Source organism: Furipterus horrens, unplaced genomic scaffold, assembly GCF_987537825.1.
Source record: "Furipterus horrens unplaced genomic scaffold, mFurHor1.1.pri manual_scaffold_7, whole genome shotgun sequence".
Classification (NCBI taxonomy): domain Eukaryota; kingdom Metazoa; phylum Chordata; class Mammalia; order Chiroptera; family Furipteridae; genus Furipterus; species Furipterus horrens.
The window spans coordinates 2,231,823-2,251,447 of NW_028327177.1; the positions used below are offsets into that span (position 1 = coordinate 2,231,823).

At 64.1% G+C, this 19,625-nt stretch overlaps 1 protein-coding gene across 1 annotated transcript in view; it reads left to right on the forward strand.

Annotated features, from left to right (window-relative positions):
- TRAPPC9 (trafficking protein particle complex subunit 9) overlaps positions 1-19,625 on the forward strand; it is a 217,326-nt gene that overhangs the window by 175,335 nt on the left and 22,366 nt on the right. Inside the window, exon 20 of the mRNA XM_090283329.1 lies at positions 1,453-1,544. Within this exon, the coding sequence (XP_090139455.1) occupies positions 1,453-1,544 (92 nt within the window). The remainder of the gene's footprint in view (positions 1-1,452; positions 1,545-19,625) is intronic.

The window sequence follows — 19,625 nt, forward strand, 5'->3', positions numbered from 1 at the left end:
CGAGCGAACTGTAGTGACTGCAGGTCACGCAGCGGTGTCCTTGGGGCTGGGCGTGGCAGGGGTGGAGGGCACTGCGAAGTGAGTGTGGGGCTCCTGGTGCCCCAGAAGTGGCCTGTGGGCTCCAGGGGCAGAGCGTGAGGTGGCCCAGCCTGGGCTGGGAGCCTGCTTCCGGTCAGGTACACAGGGCTCGGTGATCACAATCGTGGGCGTGCCCCAGGGGTGTGCAAAGCCTGGGTTGGCGTCACCGGGGAGCACAGCCCTCCTGCTGCTGCAGGGTCTCTGTCCCTGCCCTCCTAGAGGACGGGCAGAACTGCGGGGCGGGAACCTGTGACTCAGTTGGAAACGTGATTGCTCATCCCAGGCGACCAGACAGGGCTTCAGGGGAGGCAGGCTCTTCAGCACCACGGAGAGCTCCCGGCCAGCGGAAGGAGGCTGCCACCTCCTGCTGGGTGCAGGTGCAGGGGGCCCGCCTTTGTCCTGGCCTCCAGGGGTGCTGGGTCTGAAGGCGGGCTCCATGGTCTGACACGGCCTTGAACCTGCGACTTCCTGGCTGCGTCAGCTTTCTCAGTCTCTGCACGGCCCGAGCTGCAGCACCCCTGGGAAATGGAAACGAGCGTCCCCGCCTTACCCCCTCCATGTGCTCACGTCTAACATGAAAACTGTGAGTACTGTGTTGACACATGTTAAACAGGTACCACAGGGGCTCTCTCACGGGAAGCCCTGCGGAAACGCTCTTCCCAGAGGGAAGATGGACAGGAATTATTGCCCCCACCACCATTAGTTGTCGACCTCTTGCCCCAGTGCCAGGGTCTGTGTGGGCAGGAAGCTGGCGGCGGCCGCCCCGGCCACCGTCGCTGTGGGGCTGCACTGCTGGCCGTGACGGCGGCTGGGTAAGCAGCCGCCTCGCCGCCCGCCCGGCTGGCTGTGCCTCTGCGTGCTCGGGTGCAGGCACCCCAGCTTTGGCGGCTTCTGGGGCCGCGCCGGGGCAGGCGTGCGCTGCAGGTGCAGGGAATGAGCTTTATTAGCTCGGTTGTACAACTACAGCTCACGCCCGAGAGCACATTAATACGGGAATATGCTGCTGGAACGGCTCCCAAAGCCCAACGGCACCGTGGCCGTGGCTCGCGCACTGACTTGCGCTCTAACTCCCCGTCGGAACGCTCCGGAAAGCTCCTCGTGCTGGCGTGCGTCGGCCACCGTTCCTGCTCTGCACGCACCGCGGGGCGGCCCGCCTCAGAGGCCTGGCGTGACGTGTTTAATAAGGGGCTTCCATACGTAACAGTGGGCTCACTGAGCAGACCTGGGGCGGGGGGAGAGGGCACCGTTTCCCCTTGGGTGATGTTTCACTGAGCAGAGGGGGCTCCTCTTTGCTGTGGGTGGCTTCCTTCCGGGAGTCTGTCTAGAACCTTCTGGGCCTCCTGCTCCAGCTGCGTTTTCCTTGACTGAGGCTCACCCCTCCCTGAAGCGCACGGGCGAGGCGAGCGTGGAGGGGCTCCTGAACCAGCTCGTCCTGGAGCAGCTGCAGCTGGCGCCTCTGCAGTGGGGTGAGTACGGCCCCGTCTCCCCGTGTGCCCACCCGCCTGCGCCCTGCGTGTGGAGGTCGCCGTGGGCACCTTGCGGGGGCAGAGCTCACCACCCCACAGCGGCGCCTGCGCCTCCCGTGTGCGCCGCACCTCCGCGTGCACCTGTGGAGGGTCCGGGGCCTCCAAACACAGGTGGGGGGGGGGGCGCCAGCGCCCTCGGTCCCCGGTGCTGCAGGCTGCCATCCTCCTCAGTGGCACTCGGCCATGCCCTGGTGGGCGTGTCTTCTGTAGGTGTTTCTGGACTTGAAGTGATTGGGGTGGGAATGGGAACAAGGGTATGGTCCCCTCTGTCCTCTTATTCCACTCAGGGCTGAGCTCTGACAGCGTTCCCCGTGGCGGCCTGGCCGTGCGGCGCTCCACCCACGACAGCCCCGTGGCTCCGCACTCAGCACGGGGTGCTGGCCGCGGCCTTCCCAGCACGCCTCCCTAGTGGTGGTCAGAAATGTTTCACTGAGAAACAGGCTAAATGTAGTGTTTCTGTTGAAGCGAGAGGCTTTATCTCATCGTGTGATCTATTTGGGGACAGGCAGGAACAGTCAGTTGTCAGCGCACATATATCTCTGTTTTCTTCCCTCCAGAGTCATTGTGGGCTAGCGTCCGGCCTTGCCTCTGGTGCCGGGGTGAGCTGGCTGCCCCACACAGACGTGTGACGGCTGTCCCCGGGGCTCGGAGGGGAAAGCAGGCCCTCCCAGAGCTTCCCTCGGGGCCCTCTCCGCGCCCCCGCTCGCTCCCTCGCGCTGTGAGCGGGCCCCTTCTCAGCAGGCGGCTCCTCCCTGAACCCCTTCCCTGCCTGCCACCGGCCCCAGTGCAAGGAGGGGGAGGGCACTCCTGCTTCTGCAGAGGCTGTCCCTGAGGTGCTGGCAGGGCTCGTGGGGCTGTCGGAGCTCAGGGGCACCTGAGCACAGCCGGCCACTCCCCGAGACGTGGGCAGCCCCGGAGGGTCAGACCCCCCAGAGCCCCCGGCCCCGGGGCTGGGACGGGCCCCAGGGAGCAGGCCCCATGAAACAAAATGAACAACTTCTATTAAGGTATCACGCCAGTCAGGAGAGCAGGCCCCCTGGGGAGCACACAGCACACATCCCCATGTGGTTGTCCGGCCCGCAGGTGTCTGTGAGGTCATCGTTGCTGCTCCCTTTTTTACAAGGTAGGAAACAGATGTAGGGGTTTACGTCGCCTAAGGCTCCACGGAGGTTCTTCGGTCCACAGAGTTCTCCACGTGTGAGGGACGCTCACAATGAGCGGCCGGGACGCAGGGCTGCAGCCGCAGAGCGAGGCGCCTGTTCACGCGTCCCCGGCTCCCGTGGGGGTGCACGCCTGCCGCCCGCTCTGAGCTCGAGGGGGTCGGGTGCCAGGTGGCTTGCCTCCCTGTCCCGGGGCCTATTCCTGGCCTGGCGCAGAGCGGGCACGAGGCAGACGCTTGTGGAGTGATGGGTCCTAGTGAGCATTCAAGCAGTTTGTTTATTCAGTCGTAAATATTCCGCCAGTGTTCGTTTTGTGAATGGAATGGCACACGTGAATGGGGAATGGTCTGTCTCCTCAAGGAGTTTGCAGGCCTGCTGGGGGGGGATGGCTGTGACCCCAGCACACAGAAACAGCTGCGGCCAGACGACTCCCCGACCTGGGCAGGTGGGGGCAGCTCCTCAGCCTCCTCCGTCCGGCCCAGGGCGGCTGTCAGTGTGCGCGCTGCTCCCTCCATGCAGGCCTCGGGTGGGCTTCTCTCATCACAGCACAGGCAGGAGCCTTCAGACTGCGGGGGTTGGGGGGGGGGCGACTGGGTGCTGCTGTAGGAGGTGTGAGTCCAGCCCGGATCCCTGTGGGCTCCGGTGCGCGTTTCCAGGCCGAGCGCACGTGCCGTTGCCTGGAGAGCTTCTGCCGCCCCGCTGGGCCCGCGTGCTTTCCCCGGCTTGCATCGGTGCAGGGGAGTAGCTGCCGGCAGCCATGCCCGTGTCCCTGGCAGATGGGCCGGCCCCGTGGGCAACCGTGCCGGTCAGAGACTGCAAGGGCTGCTTTGGCCGGGGAGCGGCAGGCGCGCGCAGCTCTGCGGGTCTCCGGCGCGCCGTCTGTGAGCGCCTGCAGTCCCAGCGCCCGCGGCCCGCAGGTCCCGGGGCAGCTGGGGCGCTGCCACCCACGGAGGCGGCACCGGGGCTCCGGCTCACCCAGCTGGAAGTCACGGGGTCCGCGTTGGAGTCAGCGTCTGTCTGGCTTATGCCATGTTGTCCTACGTGTTTTCTGTCCTTCACATAAGAAAGTGAGTTTCAAGGTATACGGGGTGTTAAAGAATAAGCGATGGGGTTCCTCCCGCTGCGTCTTCACAAGATGCAAAGGCTCAGCCCCAGCGCTCCCTCCCCGCGGGGATCCTCTCTCGGGCTCGGCAGCCTCTCCGAGGCGCCCCGTGGCAGGGCTGGAGGGGCCAGCACGTGCGGTCGCTGGCATGAGGGGTCTGGACGTGGGTCAGCGGGGACGTCTGTGCAGCGATGACAGTGCTTGTCTCCCTGTGCGCCTCGTCCGAGGGCCGCACAGAGGACATTCTCGGACGCCAGCTGAGCAAGTGGAGCCTTGGACAAGCCGGGCACTTAGGGCCTCTGGCAGGGGACCCCCCTCCCGGGGCGGGATGAGCCCGCTGACCACGTCCACAGCCAGCCCACCTCCTCAGTGGCTCCTCCACTTAGCGTCAGTTCAGCCCTCTTCCCACAGAGCACACGAGCCCGGGACCCTCTGTCGGTGTCTTGGGAGGCATCTGCTGAGAGGGGGGCGAGGCCAGGCCTCGGGGCCCCTGGTTCCAGGCAGGGTTCCCCCCAGTGCCGGCCCCGGCCCCGCTGTGCAGCTGAGCAGGCTGGCACCGGACAGGCCTGGTGGTCCCCTTCCAGCTGCCGTCGCTCACGGGCCCCTGAGTCCGAGCCGTCCACACCCCAGCCGGGAGCCGGGGGCGGTAAAAAGCTCACAGGTCTGGACGCGGAAGCTCTGGCTCCCAGCCGCGGGTCTGGGTGACTTTGGGGAAGTCATTCTCCCTCCGAGTGCTCCTCGCTTCTCCTCCAGTGACCGTCCTTCCACAGCTGGGCCAAGCGTGCAGCAAGGTGGCATGTGCAGGGGGCGTGACCGTGAGACACACTCAAGGCCAAGAGGTCGTGGGCATGTGGGTGTGACGGGACCGCTGAGGTCCCCTTGTCACACGCAGGTTGTGTGTTGGGACTCACCCTTCATCCCGGAGAGGCTGTTGGCCCCGTGGAGCCTCACGCTCCCTTTGGTGTCTTACCCACTTTGCTGGTCACGTGCTGTGTAAGCACAGAGCCGATGTGAAGGGAAAGCGTTTGAAGCCGAGCTGCTCCGTGGCCGAGGGAGGGAGAGTGGGGTGGAAGCACGCGGGTCAGCCGGGGCCCCAGCACTTGGGGGGCGGAGGGAGAGCTCCTGCCCATGTGAGGAGCCGGCAAAGGAAGCGACCCTTGACTAGGCCCAGCCGCTGCCACTTTGAAGCCAGACCTTGAGCTGGACAGGGCCGCTTCAAAGACTCCACCGCCTGACCTTTTCAGGCAGCTGCCAACAGCATCCTTTTCCCCAAGGCCCTTTGCTGGTGCCTCGTCACTGGATGCTCAGCCTCGTCCGGCAGCTGGAAAAAACCAGCCGTGGCACCATCCCGCTTAGACACGTCAGCCTCAGCCAAGGACAGGCGGCTCAGCTGGAAGCAAGGTCACCAGGCCTCCCCTGATGGTGGAAAGCGGATAGTCCGGGTGGGGTGGCACATGCTGGATGTCCCCCCTTCTGATGCCACAGCAGATGAGGAGAGTGCAGGCTGAGCGGGTGGGCACAGCGCTTGCTGAGCAAGAGCTCAGTCTCTGCATCTGCACATGGACCACGGTTCCAATTTAAGTGACTGGGGAAGTTGAATGGCATCAAGTTCCCTTGGCATCTGCTGAGACAAACGCCTGGTGGCCAGCATATGCCTCACGCGGGTGTTTGTGTGGAGGTGCTGCATTCAGCCCAGAGGCCTGAGGGGAAAGCCACAGAGCCACGGGAGCGGCCATCGGCTCCCAGGGCACGTTGCCTCCCTCTGCCCCCAGGAGCCCTGCGACCGTCACACGAGGACCAGGGTCTGCGCTGTCAGTACCCAGCTGGCTTTCCTGAGCTTGTCCTAAACTCGAGGAGGACGTGGCTTGTTCTCTAGAAGCCCGTGTGAGCCCGGTCACTGCTCGCTCGCAGCATGGTGGTCGGGAGGCCCGTGCACTCGGCTGTCTGCTCGCTCAGCCGGCGTCGGCTCTGCGTGCTGTGTGTGCCGGGCCCGGCCGAGGGCTGGAGATGGAGACCCCCAACTCACTCCACAGCCGCCGGGATGAGATCCCTCCGTCAGCGTGCAAGTGTGTGCACCTGTGTGGGGCTCATTTTCCTGGGGATGGGGGCCGTCGTGTCCATCAGGTCTTCAGAGGGTTTGTGTGCGGCTCACCCTCCTGGAGGCACCCCCAGGCCTCTCCTCCTCCCCTTTGCTCCATCTGGGCAAACACTTCATTCATCCTTCAAGGCACAGCTCAGCTGTCACCCCTGCTTGGTCACTGACCTCTGTGTCCACCACCACGCTCCCAGATCTCTGCTTGTGGCTCTTCCCACGTGTGGGTCGCCCCATGTTCTGTGGGGTCTAGGCCCTGGCCGGGCTGTTCTCTGTCCCCGGCAGCTGGCTGGCTGCGTAGGACAGCGCTGACGCCCGCGCCCGCTATGTGTGTACAGGGAGAAGACTGCAGGCAGGACTGTCCCTGCCTGGGAGCAGCGGCGCCCGCGGTCACTGCCTCCCTTGGATGCAGAACCTGCCGGCTGTCGTTAGCAGGAAGCATTCACTTCCCTGATTCTGAAGCTGTGGCATGTTATCACCCACACGCCTTTTCTATTTCTGGAAGCATGAACTTTATTATGCAGAAACTTGCTTTGCTTAGTAAGCAGTAGAAAGCCGGCTTTAACTGAATGTCTCTGTGGGTCATTAGGACAGTGAACGGTGCTGATTGCTGCTTCTAAAAATGGAAACAGGTCGGGCTGGTGATGGGGAAAGGAGCAACGTGAGGGCCTCGAGGAAGCCTTTGGGTTACCCGGGCACGTGGGGGCATCTGGGCTGCAGGCCCCGGCAGCTGGGTTCTGGGCCAGGCATCGGGGGAGGGGTGGGGGCCCGAGGGATCCCGGGCTCTGGCTGCAGAGAAGCTCCAGGCCCGTCTCTCAGATGGTGGTGGCGGTGGGGAATGCCCGAGTGTCGTGCCTGGGGCTGACCGGGAGGACTCGGGGACGAAACAGCGTGCGTGAGAGGCCGAGAGCAAGGCCAGAGCTTTGCTGTGTAGACAGAGGGCAAGGCTCTCGGTGGCGGGGGCGTGTGAGCCAGGCCCAGAGTCGGGCCTGCGTGCGGTGTGTGCGCGGGCTGAGTGCGGAAGCGGTGCTGGTGCCCACGGTGTGCCCGCCTGGCCTTCGCAGGCCGGCTCTGGTCTGGGCTTCTCACGTGTGCAGCGCACCTACAGGCGCTGACCCCGTGAAAGTGGGGTGTCATACACTAGCGCTCATCCCCGCCCGTGGAGGTGCCACGTCTATAAACGCCTGACAGCAGTGGGCAGAGAAAACATGAACCAATTGCAAAGTGCACGGCAGATCTTGGAGAAGGTGGGGTTGCCCATGAGCGAGACGCTTGGGGTCGGTGCTGGGGTGGCCGTGTGAGAATGACCTGAGGAGGGTGAGCGCGGACCTGCCCTGGCTGCCCAGGGTCCTCACTCAGAAGGTCAGGAAGGAGTGCAGAACTCTGTGTTTGGTGAGCGCGTTGGATCCCCACATGGACCTGCAGCGCCGGTGATGCCATCGTCATCGCGAGGGGTCCGACTGAGGCCCAGAGAAGCGAAGCGACACCAGGCTTCAGGCCCTGCACTCGCCGCCGCTGGGTTGCAGCTGGGAAGTCCGAGCAGGAGCCTATTTCTGAACTCTGGGGAGAGCACACACTGAGCTGCTGTCCCCACCTGCCGCCTTCGTTCCCACGTCCGGAATCCTTGGGCCTGTTTTATCTGTTGGTTTTGTCTTTGAGTCTGGGGCCCAGCTCCTGGTTACAGGGTAACCAGGTTTGTTTGTGGAGGAGGCAGAACACCCGCCTCTCGGAGACCTGAACAAATAATGGTTTAATAATTGACATGTCTGCCCCAGGAGCACCGTGCCAGGGAGTGTGAAGGGGACTGATTGCACGCCGGAAGGAGCCGGAGCCTCTTCCAGAAGCCGGGCTGTCCCCAGGCCGCTGTGGTCTGAGGGGCAGGTGGAGGCCAGTGTGCTCCCTAGGGCGGATCCCAGGTGCTCCAGCTGGCACTCTGCCTTTGCCGAGTCTCCTGAGCGCCTTGACCAGGAGAGAGGAGCCCATTGGAGCAGCGCTCGCCAGCATGGCCCCGTGAACCCAGCTGGGTGCTGGGTGTGCCCTCAGAGGCAGCTGCTCTGATCGCGGGGGCCCATCGTCCCTCCAGAGCTCAGAGCGGTTTGTTTCCCTCTCCAGAGCCGCACAGCCGTGAAGTAGAGGGGCACATTCGAGTCTGGGTGCTTGTCTAGGCTGCACCCACACATCCTCCTCATCCCCACGGAGGGCAAAGGCCATGTGAGCACCCAACCCTCAGGGCAGATAAGGCCCCTGAGGGCTGGGTCCCTGCCTAGGGGAAGCAGGAAGGACCCCGACCGAGACCTGACTGCACGCGGACCTCTGAACTCCTTCCCAGAACTAAAAGCATCGCTAACGCGACATCTGTGACCGGAGGCTCCAGGGAACAAAGCCGGCCCTGTCGCTTTTGGCTCAAAGAGGATACAGTGATTTCGGTTCTTGATGTTCCAGAGTCATGGGGGGAGTGGAGACAGTTTTCATGTGTTAGAATAACTCAGCCTGCAGAGTTCTGAGCACAGTGAGCCCTCAGAAACCCCGCAAGGCCTAACAAGCTGGCAGAAGAGGAGGGACCTTCCGCGCCAGCACGCGCGAGGATAGAGCGGGAGCGGCTGTGTCCCTCGTCCTGCTTTTTGTCGTTCTATTCAGACGACTCTTGTAGTGAGACCATTTGCCCTGAGGATTAAGACAAAACTAAATTAAATAAAGGACAGAAACCCAAATAATACTTACATTTGCATACTTACTAGGTAATTATGCATTTGTCACATGCATATGTGTATATGTAATTATCTATGATTACAATAATTGCATGTGCTACGTGTCATATAAAAATCTTCAATATTTGCATATTCACTTACAAAGAAAAGTGACAAAACCAAAACAAGAGCCCTTGGTCCCGTCTTTCAAGTTCCTCTGCACTGGCCCGCGGCTCTGCCATCCCTGAGGGGTTTCTGCCCTGGGAACCAGAGTGACCCCTCACGCTGTGTCCTGCCTTCTGCCCCTGACCCCTGGGCTGGACCCACCTTGTCCTGGGTCTAGACCGTTGCTGACCCAGAAGGGGCAGTCACAGCCCCACGGGTGACCCGCCTGCCGCCTCCCGCAGCACAGAACTGCACCACCCCTCCGCGGTCGGTGGCTGGAGGCCTGCTCCCCTGCTCCCTGCCACCCGTCTGGGCTCCCGCACTCAGCAGGCATCCAGGGAGCGCAGGGGCCGCGGGTGAGCTGGGCCTGGGCCTGTCCTGCATTTGCCACGGCTGCTGGGCAGGCAGGCTCGGACTCACTCGGTAAGATCATGGGACCCCATGGCTCGGGTGCGTTCTCTGGCCCTTTCCAAAGCGGAGGAGAGGTCAGGAAGGGGCCTCCAAGTGACCGCGCTCTGCTCCCTCCGCCTTCCTCTGCTACTTACCCCACGGGGACCAGGCTGCGAGTGGGAAACTGGTGGCTTGTCCTGCACACCCTCCCTGCCGTCGTGATGGTGTTGGCGGGGGCCCGGCTTGGGGAGCGCTGGCTGGCACGGGCTGTGATGGGCAGGCGTACGGGCAGGGCCTTTCCTCGATTACGGGGGTTCCTCCCGTGCTGACGGGACAGGAGCCGTTCGCCGCCGGCCCCCATGTCACTTGGCATTTCACGAGAAGCCTGGACTCAGAACCATTCCTGGCACGCGGATGGAGCGCACCGTCTGCACTAGGAAGAGCGCACGGCCCGGCAGCCGGTGCCCGGTGCTCAGGTGCCGGGGGAGGGGCCTGAGCACGGCGGTCCGCTCCGCTCCGCCCACCTCCGAGGAGCCCTTTGCGCCGGCTCGGTCTCCGAAGGCCACCTGTATCTGGGAAGGTTGCGTCCCCCTCTGCTCAGCGGAGGAGGATGAACTCGTTTTTCATTTCATCAGTCAGAAACCCACCTGCAGACCAGAGCCCCTGGCAGCCCGGGGAACCTCGAGCCTGAGGGAATGGTCATCCCAGCTCACACTCAGACGAGGATGGTCTGGGGGGTGGGCCCCCCTCCTCCTGCTGCCTTTGTCTCTCCCTCTCCCCTTTCTTCAATTACTGTGGGGATTGTGGGGTCTGGGGTTGTGTGCCAACAGGGAGTTGTCCAGCTGGGGAGGCCCCGATGTGGACGGGAGTCTGTCTCTGTGACGTGGCCATGGAGGACGGAGGCTTTTCTGGAAAACGCACGGCCTCCGTTTCTCACGGCGAGAATGCTGAGGCAAGTCCTGGCCAGGCGGGAGCGCCGCCTGCTCTGTCTCAGCCGTGGGCGCGTTCGGAGCCCGGTTACCCCACGTGAGGAGGAGAGGGGCAGACGGGCAGCCCCCTCCGTGACAGAAGCAGGGGTCTTGCAGTCTTTACCAAAGCCAGGTGTGACGCTGGGGGCACTGTTATCCAGGCCGGGACAGTGAGGCTGCGGGAGTCTGTGACTCCACAGGTGCCCTGGAGCCCCTCCTCCTGGTGACGGGGTGTCCTGGGGGGCAGGCCGCTCCGTGGCCTTGGCAGTGGGGCTGGTCTTTCGGGAAACACCCAGGTTGGAAGACCCCCGGGAAGGGGGTGCTGTTGAAGCCTAGAGAACCCCCAGGCAGTGCCCCGTGCGGAGCGCAGGACAGAGTGGCCGTGGTGGCTGAGGTTAAGGAGCGAGCAGGCCCCCGGCTGAGCCCCGGCTTGCCGGCTGTGTCTGCGCCCTGGAGCTGCTGTGACAAACGACCGTAAGCGGGCGGCTTAAAGCAGCACAGACTCCTCTCGCCTTGTGGAGCTCAGAAGAGGCGGAGGGGTCTCCCTGGGCTAAAATCAAGGGGTGGTCAGGGCAGCTACGCAGATCTCCCCCTTGCCACCCCCCTCCCCCATCCCTGCATCCTGAGAGGCCTGCTGCTGGCCTCCTGTGTGGGGCGAGCTGTGATCATGGCCCCGAAGACAAGACGGTGGTTCAGTTTACAGATGTGCCGGGGCCCCTGCTGCGCGCGTGTTTGCCGGGCCGCTGGGAGGCGCGGTGGGTGGGGTGTTTGTAATCGAGCTCTCTCCGCTCTGGCAGAGATGGAAGCAGGTCGTTGTCCTCAAAGTCCTGCCCGCCCCTCGGAGCAGTGCGTGGAGGCCTGGCTGGGGGGCTCCTCCCGGACGAGTGGGGAGGGCAGCAGAGGCTTGAACGCAAGTTGCTCGGTCAGGATGCCCCAAGCCAGCCAGGAGCACTGTTTCGTCGCCATGAACGAACTCTGAGGATGCGGCGGCCACAAGCCCCACGTTGCACGTCCCATCTGCTGGGTGCCGCTTGTGCCCGGCCGGGGGTGACTGCGTCACCACCACCACAGACGGCCGCGGGGCTCGGAGAAACGGAACAGTGTTCCCACAGCGCTGGCGGCTGGAGGTCCAGAGTGGGGCGGCGCAGGGCCCTGCTCCCTCCCAGGCTCCAGGGGCCGGTCCTTTCTGCCGCGCCAGCCCCCACCGGCTCCCAGCAACCCCTGCAGGTCCCCGGCTTGTGACTGTGTTGTGCCATCTGCCTTCACGTGGCCTTTTTCTCAGTGTCTGTCTTCCTCCGTCTCCTCGTCTTAGAAGGACACCACTCACTGGATTTCGGGCCACCCTGAGCCCAGAGATCCTGCATTATACCTGCCAAGACCCTGTTCCCAAAAGAGTCACGTTTTGAGGTTCTGGGTGGACGTAAATGAGGGGGACGCCCTGGAAGGCACTCCCAGCCAGTCTTGCCCCTCCCCCAACGGTCGTGCTTCTGCACGTCACAAGCCCCTCCACAGACGCCTTCAGCTCCCGCATCACGCGTGTCAGAGCCAGGAGTGCTCAGGCGGCTCTGGTTGCGTCCAGGCTGGGCTACTTGTCAGCTGTGTCCCCTGGGAAGGCCGCGGGTCCCAGCAGCCCCTGCACCGCCTGTGGTGTCTGAGGAGTGGACCGCTGATTGCGTCATCCTCATGGCTCGGGGTGAGGGCCGTGCACGGTCGGTTATGAGTGGTCAGGGGACAGTCAGAAGATACCAGGGCACGGCCTGCTGTGCCCCGGGCGGAGTGTGTGTGCCTCTCCCTGGCCCCTGCTGCCCGAGGCCCAGGCGCCCGCCCTGGGTGAGGGTCCTGGTGCTTCAGCCACGCGCTTGGGGCAGAGGCCTTGGGAGCAAGGGCCTGGCGCCCCACGGGCATCAGAGGACAGCCCTGAGGGCGAGGCTGGGGGCTCCACGGGCTTGGCTGCCCCTCCTCACCCCCCCATTTTACAGACCGCTCCCAAGGTCCCCTGTCTTGTCAGTGCTTCGTAAGCTTGTGTCCCCCCAGGTCCTGGACAGTTTCCAGAAATCAAGCAGTGGCCACCTCTGTCAAAGGCACCTCAGCTCCCAGAGGGCGGGCCACAGCCGCCCCGGGGGCGCAGTCCCCGCTGGCCGGAGGCACGTGCTCGTGAGCACAGAGTGGCTTCTCTGAGCGCGTGTGGTCTCCGTGGGGTGCTGTGCTGGTGGGCAGGGCCGTCCGAGGCAGGAGATGGTGGGGGTCTTCTGCAGGAAGCAGGTCAGGAGGGTCTTGAGGACCCCCACCTGGCGCAGGCCATCCAGGAGCCCAGGTGGCTGAGAACTCCTGCCCCAAGGGGACTGCTGGCCTGGGGCCACCGGCCAGTGAGGGTCGCTGTGGTTTCCTTCGGGCTCTGTGTTGACGTCAGGAGCCTGCAGCCCTGGGCATCCGCAGTCGGCCAGCGGACCGTGGCCCCTGCAGCCCTCGTGGCCCCTGCGGCCCCTGCGCGGGCAGGACCAGGCCCCTCGGCCCCGGGGCGCAGTGACAGCACTGCCGAGAGTCTGCTCCCAGGCTCTCCCGGTGCATGACGACCACCTCTGCTGGGGTCCCGTTAGTCACCCCACAGATGCTGACCTGGGGCTGTTTGCTGAGCCTGGGGACAGCGGTGTGGTCTGCCCCTGGCGCCCGGCCTGAGGCCCTCCAGCTGAGGGTGGCGCCTTGGGTGGGTCTCCCTCTGGGCTCAGGGGCCCCAACCAGTGGCAAGCTGCGTCCACCTTGTTTTTATGTTCTTTGTGGTGGTCACTGCCAAGGCGAAGGGACTGTTAATATCCCCCAGGGACAGTGTAGAACTCTGCCATGAAGACTCTGGGTCCTGGAGGGGAGAGTCTTGTGCCCCAAGGCCTGGTGTGGGGTTGGCGCTCTCCCTGTCCGGGATGGACCGTGTCCACTGCGTGACGCACGGCATTTGCTGTCCTGGGACCGTCCCCCTTCCCTCTTTATCTGTTACCGAACGGAGGAGGAGACACCACAGCACTGGAGGCTCCCTGGGCCAAGTGGCGTTCTGGGAGGCCTGCAGGAAGGGGACGAGGTGTGGAAAGAATCCCCGGGCACACAAAGCCTGTGTACAGCCCGATGGCAACTGGGGAGCATGACAACTGCCACAGGCAGTCCCCACTCCCCTCCAGAGTCGCTTTGAAATGGACAGAGCCCGGGTCCTTCGACGCAGGCCTCAGTCCCTGTATTGATCTCACTGTCCCCCGGCTTCCAGCCCCTCTGAGCCTGCAGATGGCCTGTCTTGTTCCCTCTCTCGGAAGGGATGTGACATCTTGAAAGCTGTCCGCAGTCCCCTGAGTGCCCGCGACACAGCCCTGCCCTTGCTGCACTCACGGCCCGGCGGGGATCCGTGTGGGCAGGACGGGTATGCTCAGGCCCCTGGTGACGTCCCTAGCACTGAGCACAGTGTCACGCACGTGGCGGCGCCCGTGTGTGGACTGCACGCAGGTGGGGCCCAGGCCTGGCCCGCGGCGCGTACTCGTGCGCAGCAGCAGCAGCAGCCACCGAGGCCGGTGGGCAGCCGCCGGCTCACCTGCCTTGCGATGCATGTGGTGTTACTGGGTCCGTATTCCTACCGAACAGGCCTCCTGTGTGGATGGGGGGGCGGAGGGGGGCTGCCCACAGGCGGCTGAGTGTGTTCTCATCAGCTGGGTGGGGCGCAGCCTGACCTGGGGCCGCCACTGCCCGCCCCTGCCCCCCGCTGCAGAGAGGCCCCGACCCCCCCATGGCAGGGCCTGCTCGTGTGCCCAGGCAACCCTGCGCAGCAGTCTTACTTAAAGGGACCCTCTGTCCCAGGCAGCCATAAAGATGCCTTGGATGGGGTTGAGGATGTGCCCCGGGCTCCAGTGGGCAGCAGCCACCAGGCGGAGATAGCTGTCCCTGCCTAGGTGACCATCACAGCCAGCACCCTGGTCCGGGGAGCCCTGGCCCCCCAAAGGAAGCAGGCTGTCTTCTGAGGCAGTGGGAGGGTGTGCAGGGCTCTTCCTCCAGTGGCTCCGGGCAGCAGACAGACTGGCTCAGCCCAGAGGACCCTTCCACGGTTCAGGCCCCGTGCCGGGGCCCAGCGCCATCCCATGTGCCCCGTATGTCCACGGTGTCCTCACTTGTGTGTTACTCTTCATTCATTGGCGTTTGCTGAGTGAGTGCTTCGGGGCTCCCGCAGGAAGTGTCAGACATGGCCCTGGGGAGTCGCCGACACTCAGCCAAGTATAGGACACGGGAGAGCAGGCAGACGCAAAGGCAGACGCGAGGGCCTGGGGGCTGCGGGGATTCCCTGGCCCCGTGGGGTCCCGGTTGGGAGTGAAGGCTGCTGTCGGGTAGTTCACGCCCAGAAGCGGCACCCCGTCCAGTGCGCTGGCCGCAGTGACCCCACCTTTAAATGGTGAAAGCACCTCGTTCCTCCCCTTGCCTGCCTGGGGGCTCCCTGAGGGCAGAGTGAGAGACAGCCCTGCCCGCCGGCAGGGTCACTGCCAGCGGATTCTCACACGTGCGTCGTGGTGGTGGGGATGAGGACCGTGATGGGGCCGGTGACCTTGAACAGCGCTCCAGTCCCTACAGATGTGTCACCTCAGGCTCGCGGGTTTACACAGTGTTCTGTCCACTTCCTCACTGGTCTGTGTCCCGACCCACGCCAGGCAGACTCGCAGGCCCTGCAGGGAAGCGGCCGCGCGAGCCTTTGCTCCTCGTTCCCATCTCACTGCTGTGCGCAGTCTCGCACCCAGGTCTTGGGCCCCAAGCCTCGGACTTGTCTTTCTTGTTAAGGAAAAAAAAAAAGGGCAGAAGCTGCCGTTCATATCAACCCTTCCAGCTCCCTGGGGGCAGTGGGGCCAGTCCCAACCTCTGTTTCCAGCAACAATAGCAAACGTGCAGTGTTTTAAAAGCGCCTGTTCTTGAGTTGACCCAGTAAAGCATCTCTGATTGGAAGTGTCCTCCTGAAAGAGCCCCTGTTTCCCCTCAGAGCCTGGTCCTTGCCCAGGGGACTTCAGCAGAGCGCCCCCGGTGACTTCCGGGAGCCAAGCGCGCTCCTCCCCCACACCCAGAGAAGCTCCCGTGTCAGTCCTCAGCTGAGCCGTGGGTCTGTGGCTGCAGCGTCCTGATGAGCAGGCGAACAGAGCAGCTCGGGGCCCAGGTGGCCTGGGGCCCGGCTCCGACAAGGCCACCTGTGGAAGGGGACCCGTGGCCTCCGGTCCGGGGAGGGTTTCAGGACGCGTGCGAACCAGAACCGGCCCCTCCGACACTGGCGCAGGGGGCGGGACTCTTTCTCTGGGAGCGCTGTCCTTGGTGGAAAGTCCTGTTCACCCGAACAGAAGACACAGTCTGTCCAAGCAACTGGCAAGGCTGGGCCGCAGCCCCTGCCAGAGACTCGGGGTGGGGCCAGTTCTTCAGTGTCACTAGGCTTTTTCTGTTGCCCGCTGTCCTTTCTGTCATCACTTCTGTGGGCTCTTAGGGAAACTTTTCTTTTCAGTCGTCAGTTTCCCCTCTCACGTCTTTCCCGAACCTGGGAGGCTCGGAGCCTCTTCATTGCTCTCTGACAGCGCTCATCAGTCTCCCCTTAATTAAAGGAAGTGGCCTTGGCGGCAGCGCCTCTCAGGTCTGCTGCCTGCTGGGCGCCGTCAGAGTCCAGCCGCGAAGGGCTGGTCTTCCCTGCTGTCCTTGCCGAGCCCCAGGGTTATTAGTTAGGGTGTTCCGTAGACATAGAGGAGATAAATGAATGGGGGGGAGGTGTGGGGGGAGAGAGAGAGGAAGCATGAACATTAATGCCATCGGGCCTGCAGGAGACAGATGATGATAAGACACTTGTCACAAAGCCATGGAGTGGCAGAGCCAGGAAGGACCTTCAGGAGTCTTCAGCCCAGCGGATTTCAGAATTTATTACTCAAATGCAGTGTGTTCGCAACCCACCACCAGGTAGAAAGCAGCTCCGCTTCATTGTAGGGGTGCGCAGGCCAGAGGGGCTGGTCAGGCTGGCGAAGATGCCCCCCAGGTCAACGCCAGCGCTCTAGGCTACGGCTCAGGGGCGGGAGGTGACCGCTCACAGCCACGGCCACCAACCCACCTGCAGAACTGCCCGGTACTACAGACCAGGACGCCAAAGACTCCTCCCCACCAGCCCCACGCGCTTTCCCGGGCACCTGCATGTTGGGGATCTTTGCCTCGGTCAGTCACCCTGTGCAAATGCGTCAGAAACGAACCCACAGCACGTGGATGAAATGTCCCGGTTTGACGGCTGCTGGGGGCGGTGGGCCGTCATTGGGCCTGACCCTGGCAGCTGGCCCCCGGGCCGCACCCCTGCTGTGGCTCTGACTTAGTCGTCTGAGCTGCAGTGCTGCCCCTTGAACAGGGCACTGAGGGCCAAGCCTGTCCCTCTCAGGGGGACCCGGCTCAGCCTGTGCCACACAGACTGAGGAAGCGGGCCCGCCGACGGCCTGGTGCCGGACAAGCATGTTTCTGCGCTTCCACTGCCGCCCAGAGGCTGGGTGGTGAGTGCCTATGGCCCCAGGTGGTCCCAGGGCTCCGTGCCGCGGGGGACAGCTTCCCTGGCGCTGACCAGACAGGCATCCTCTCCGTCTCATTGGCGAGTGGTTCCCCATGTGCGCTGCGGCCCCTGCCCCGCGTCTGCATGAAGCAGCTGCTCTTCTCTGTAGGTGCAGCGTGTAGTGACCGCACCTGTGACTGTCCAGGCGGCAGGAGCTGAAGCCTGGTTGTCCCTAAAACGGCGCGGGGCTTACCCAGGATGAGTTTGCGGCTGCGGAGTGGTCTGAAACGCCTGCCTCCGTAGCCATGGTCCGCCAGGACAGGCACGATGCCTGTCGGGGGTCTCTGCTCTCTGGGGAGGAGGCCTGAGCCGGGAGAGCCGCAGGAAGCCTGCCCAGGAGCCCTCCTTGCCTGCCGGGTAGGAGGGCGGTTCCCTGACGGAGCCAAGGGGCCCCAGGACGGGCCCCTGGAGGCGCCTTGCCCTCAGCCGACTCCTGACGGGGCACTGGCAGGGGATGCCCGTGACAGCCTGAAGGGAAGACGTCAGGGTGGCCCCCATGGGGGAGGGGGCGGACCTGGAGAGACAAGGACCTGCCACCAGCCCTGTCCCTCAGAACATCTGGATGAAAACCAACCAGCCAAGAAACTCAATTTCCTGGGGGTGCAAGTGACCTTTTCCTGAGGAGCGATTGTGGAAATCAAATTTCCATTGTTATTGGGAATGTTAATTGATCCCACAGGGAGGGAGGACATAGATTCTTGGGTCTGCGGCTCTGCCTGGTGGCCGCAGGCATGCAGCCAGCACCTCCTGGGAGGCCTCTGCACCATGGCCCTGAGTGACAGCACACCCATCTCCCCGTGTCCCCTCACGCCGGCGCTGCCGGTGCTTCTGGAGGCCAGCAACCCACGTTCCTTGCTCACGAGCGCAGGCGTGGCTTCTCCCAGAGGCGCTGACCGCTGCACCCTTCCGCGACGGTCCTGCTCCGCCACCCCGCCAACGGCTCCGGCACCCGCTGGCACCGAGGCTGTGTGTGGTTCCGTCTTCCAACCCGCTGAGCGGGGACCCCGGAAGGCCAGGCCCAACCCTGTGCTTCCACAAACGGGAGGAGGGCGCAGGTCGCTGACTCCGGCGACCTGGCAGCCACCGCAGGGCAGGTGCCTCTTGTCTCCCACATCCGTCTCCTCTGTGGCTGGTACCGGCTGCGCTTGGGATTAGACAGAGCCGTTCTGGACGTCACACGGGACCTGTGGGACGGGGCCTGACGTACTCCTCACCCAGCCTTCGTGGCGCCGCCGGGGTCTCTGCACATCCGCTCCCCTAGCGCTCCACCTGCAGCACCTGTCACCAGGTGTGGGTCAGGTTGTGTGCTGCGCACCAGGTGTCCTCGCAGGTTTTTACTGATGTTAAGTAAGGACACGTGTGTGAAGCACCTGGCAGGCGCGGTGACTGCTTTGTAAGAAGGGACTCAGGAAAGCGAGCACCTGCCCCTCCGCACTCTTACTTGTGAAAGACACATCTGTGCTGGTGGGGAAGGGCTGTCAGCGCCGGCTTGGGGAGGGTCGGGGCTCGACTGAGGGGTGGGGTCTCTGACCCTTTCAGCTCCCCGGCACTGCTGTGGCCTCAGCAGCAATGGCTTCTCTGCATGTTGGATGTGCTTCCTGACTCCCGAGACCCTGCGCAGAGAGCCCGGCTCCCTACACGGGGCCCACGCGTTCCCGAGGCCGCCGGCCCTTCTCTGGGAAGCCACAGCCTTGTAGGGAGCGCAGGACGTGGCCTCTGCAAGGCACGACTTGGTGGCCCCCCCCTTCAGAGAAGGAGCACGGGCCTTCCTCCCTGCTGACACCCAGGAGACTGAGCACGCCACCCCCAGGTGGCATCCCTGTGCTTGTCCTGAGGAGGCCAGGCCCTGAGCCCAGCCACCTTCTCCCCTGCTGGGTCTGCTCAGTGACTTCCCCACGGGCCAGTGACCCTGAGCGCTTGTGCTCTGGGCCCTGTTCCCTCCCCGTGCCATTTGGAGGATCGATCTCAGGGTGGTAATTGGCTCGTGCTTGGCTGGTTTTCAGTTCGAAAGGTCTGCCTCCCTCCTCTCGCCCGGGCGCTGGTGAGCTTCAGGATCTCCGCTCACTTCCCAGCACTTTAATTGTGTGCTCTGGGTGTCAGGTTAGCGCTGGGCTGTTTCTGAGATCATTGAAAAGGGTGCTTTCAAATGCTAATGGTGGCTGTAAGTGCTCATCCGAGAGTCCACTGACCAAGGACTGAACCCCCCCTCCCCCGCCGCCATCCCCCCTACCAGCTTTCATCAGGATCCTGGCAGCTGTGCTGCCTGGAAATGAAGCCTGGTGAGGCCCCCGGGAGAGCTGTGTTTGAGTCCTGACTGGGGGGTGGGCGGTCCCAGGGGGCTCCCCGGGTATTATCTGGCCAACTCCCCCATCTGAGAGGCAGTGTTTTGAGAACTCTGTGTGCAGGAGAAGCATGGTGTCTTGCTGAAGGGCCCCAGAGCGGCCACTGCAGGCAGGGCGGTGGCCTTCCTCCTGCTGCGGTGTGTGCACGGGCGCATGGCAGGACCTGTGTTGGAGCCAGGACCTTCCGGCCCCCATCCTTGTCCCACCAGGGCCTGTGAGGACCTCGACCAGGCCACTTCCCTCCCTGGGTGTAAAGAGGCCAACTCAGTAGAGACCCCCAGACCCTCTGGGGCTGAGCCACCCGGTGCTCCCAGGAGGGGCAGCGTCCCCCGCGGCGCCGCCTGTCTGTGCTGGCCCGGACCCAACGGGGTCCCGAGGGGAAGGCACGGTCTGCGGGGCACGGGGCGCCCGGTGGCAGGCCCTGCACAGGAGCAGGCTGGGGAGGGTGGCCAGGTCATCGCCCTGCTCCTGGGGGCACCTGGGCATCCCCGAGGCGGGCCTGGCGGGACGAGCCGTGCTCGCGAGGCTGCAGGCCCCTGAGCCC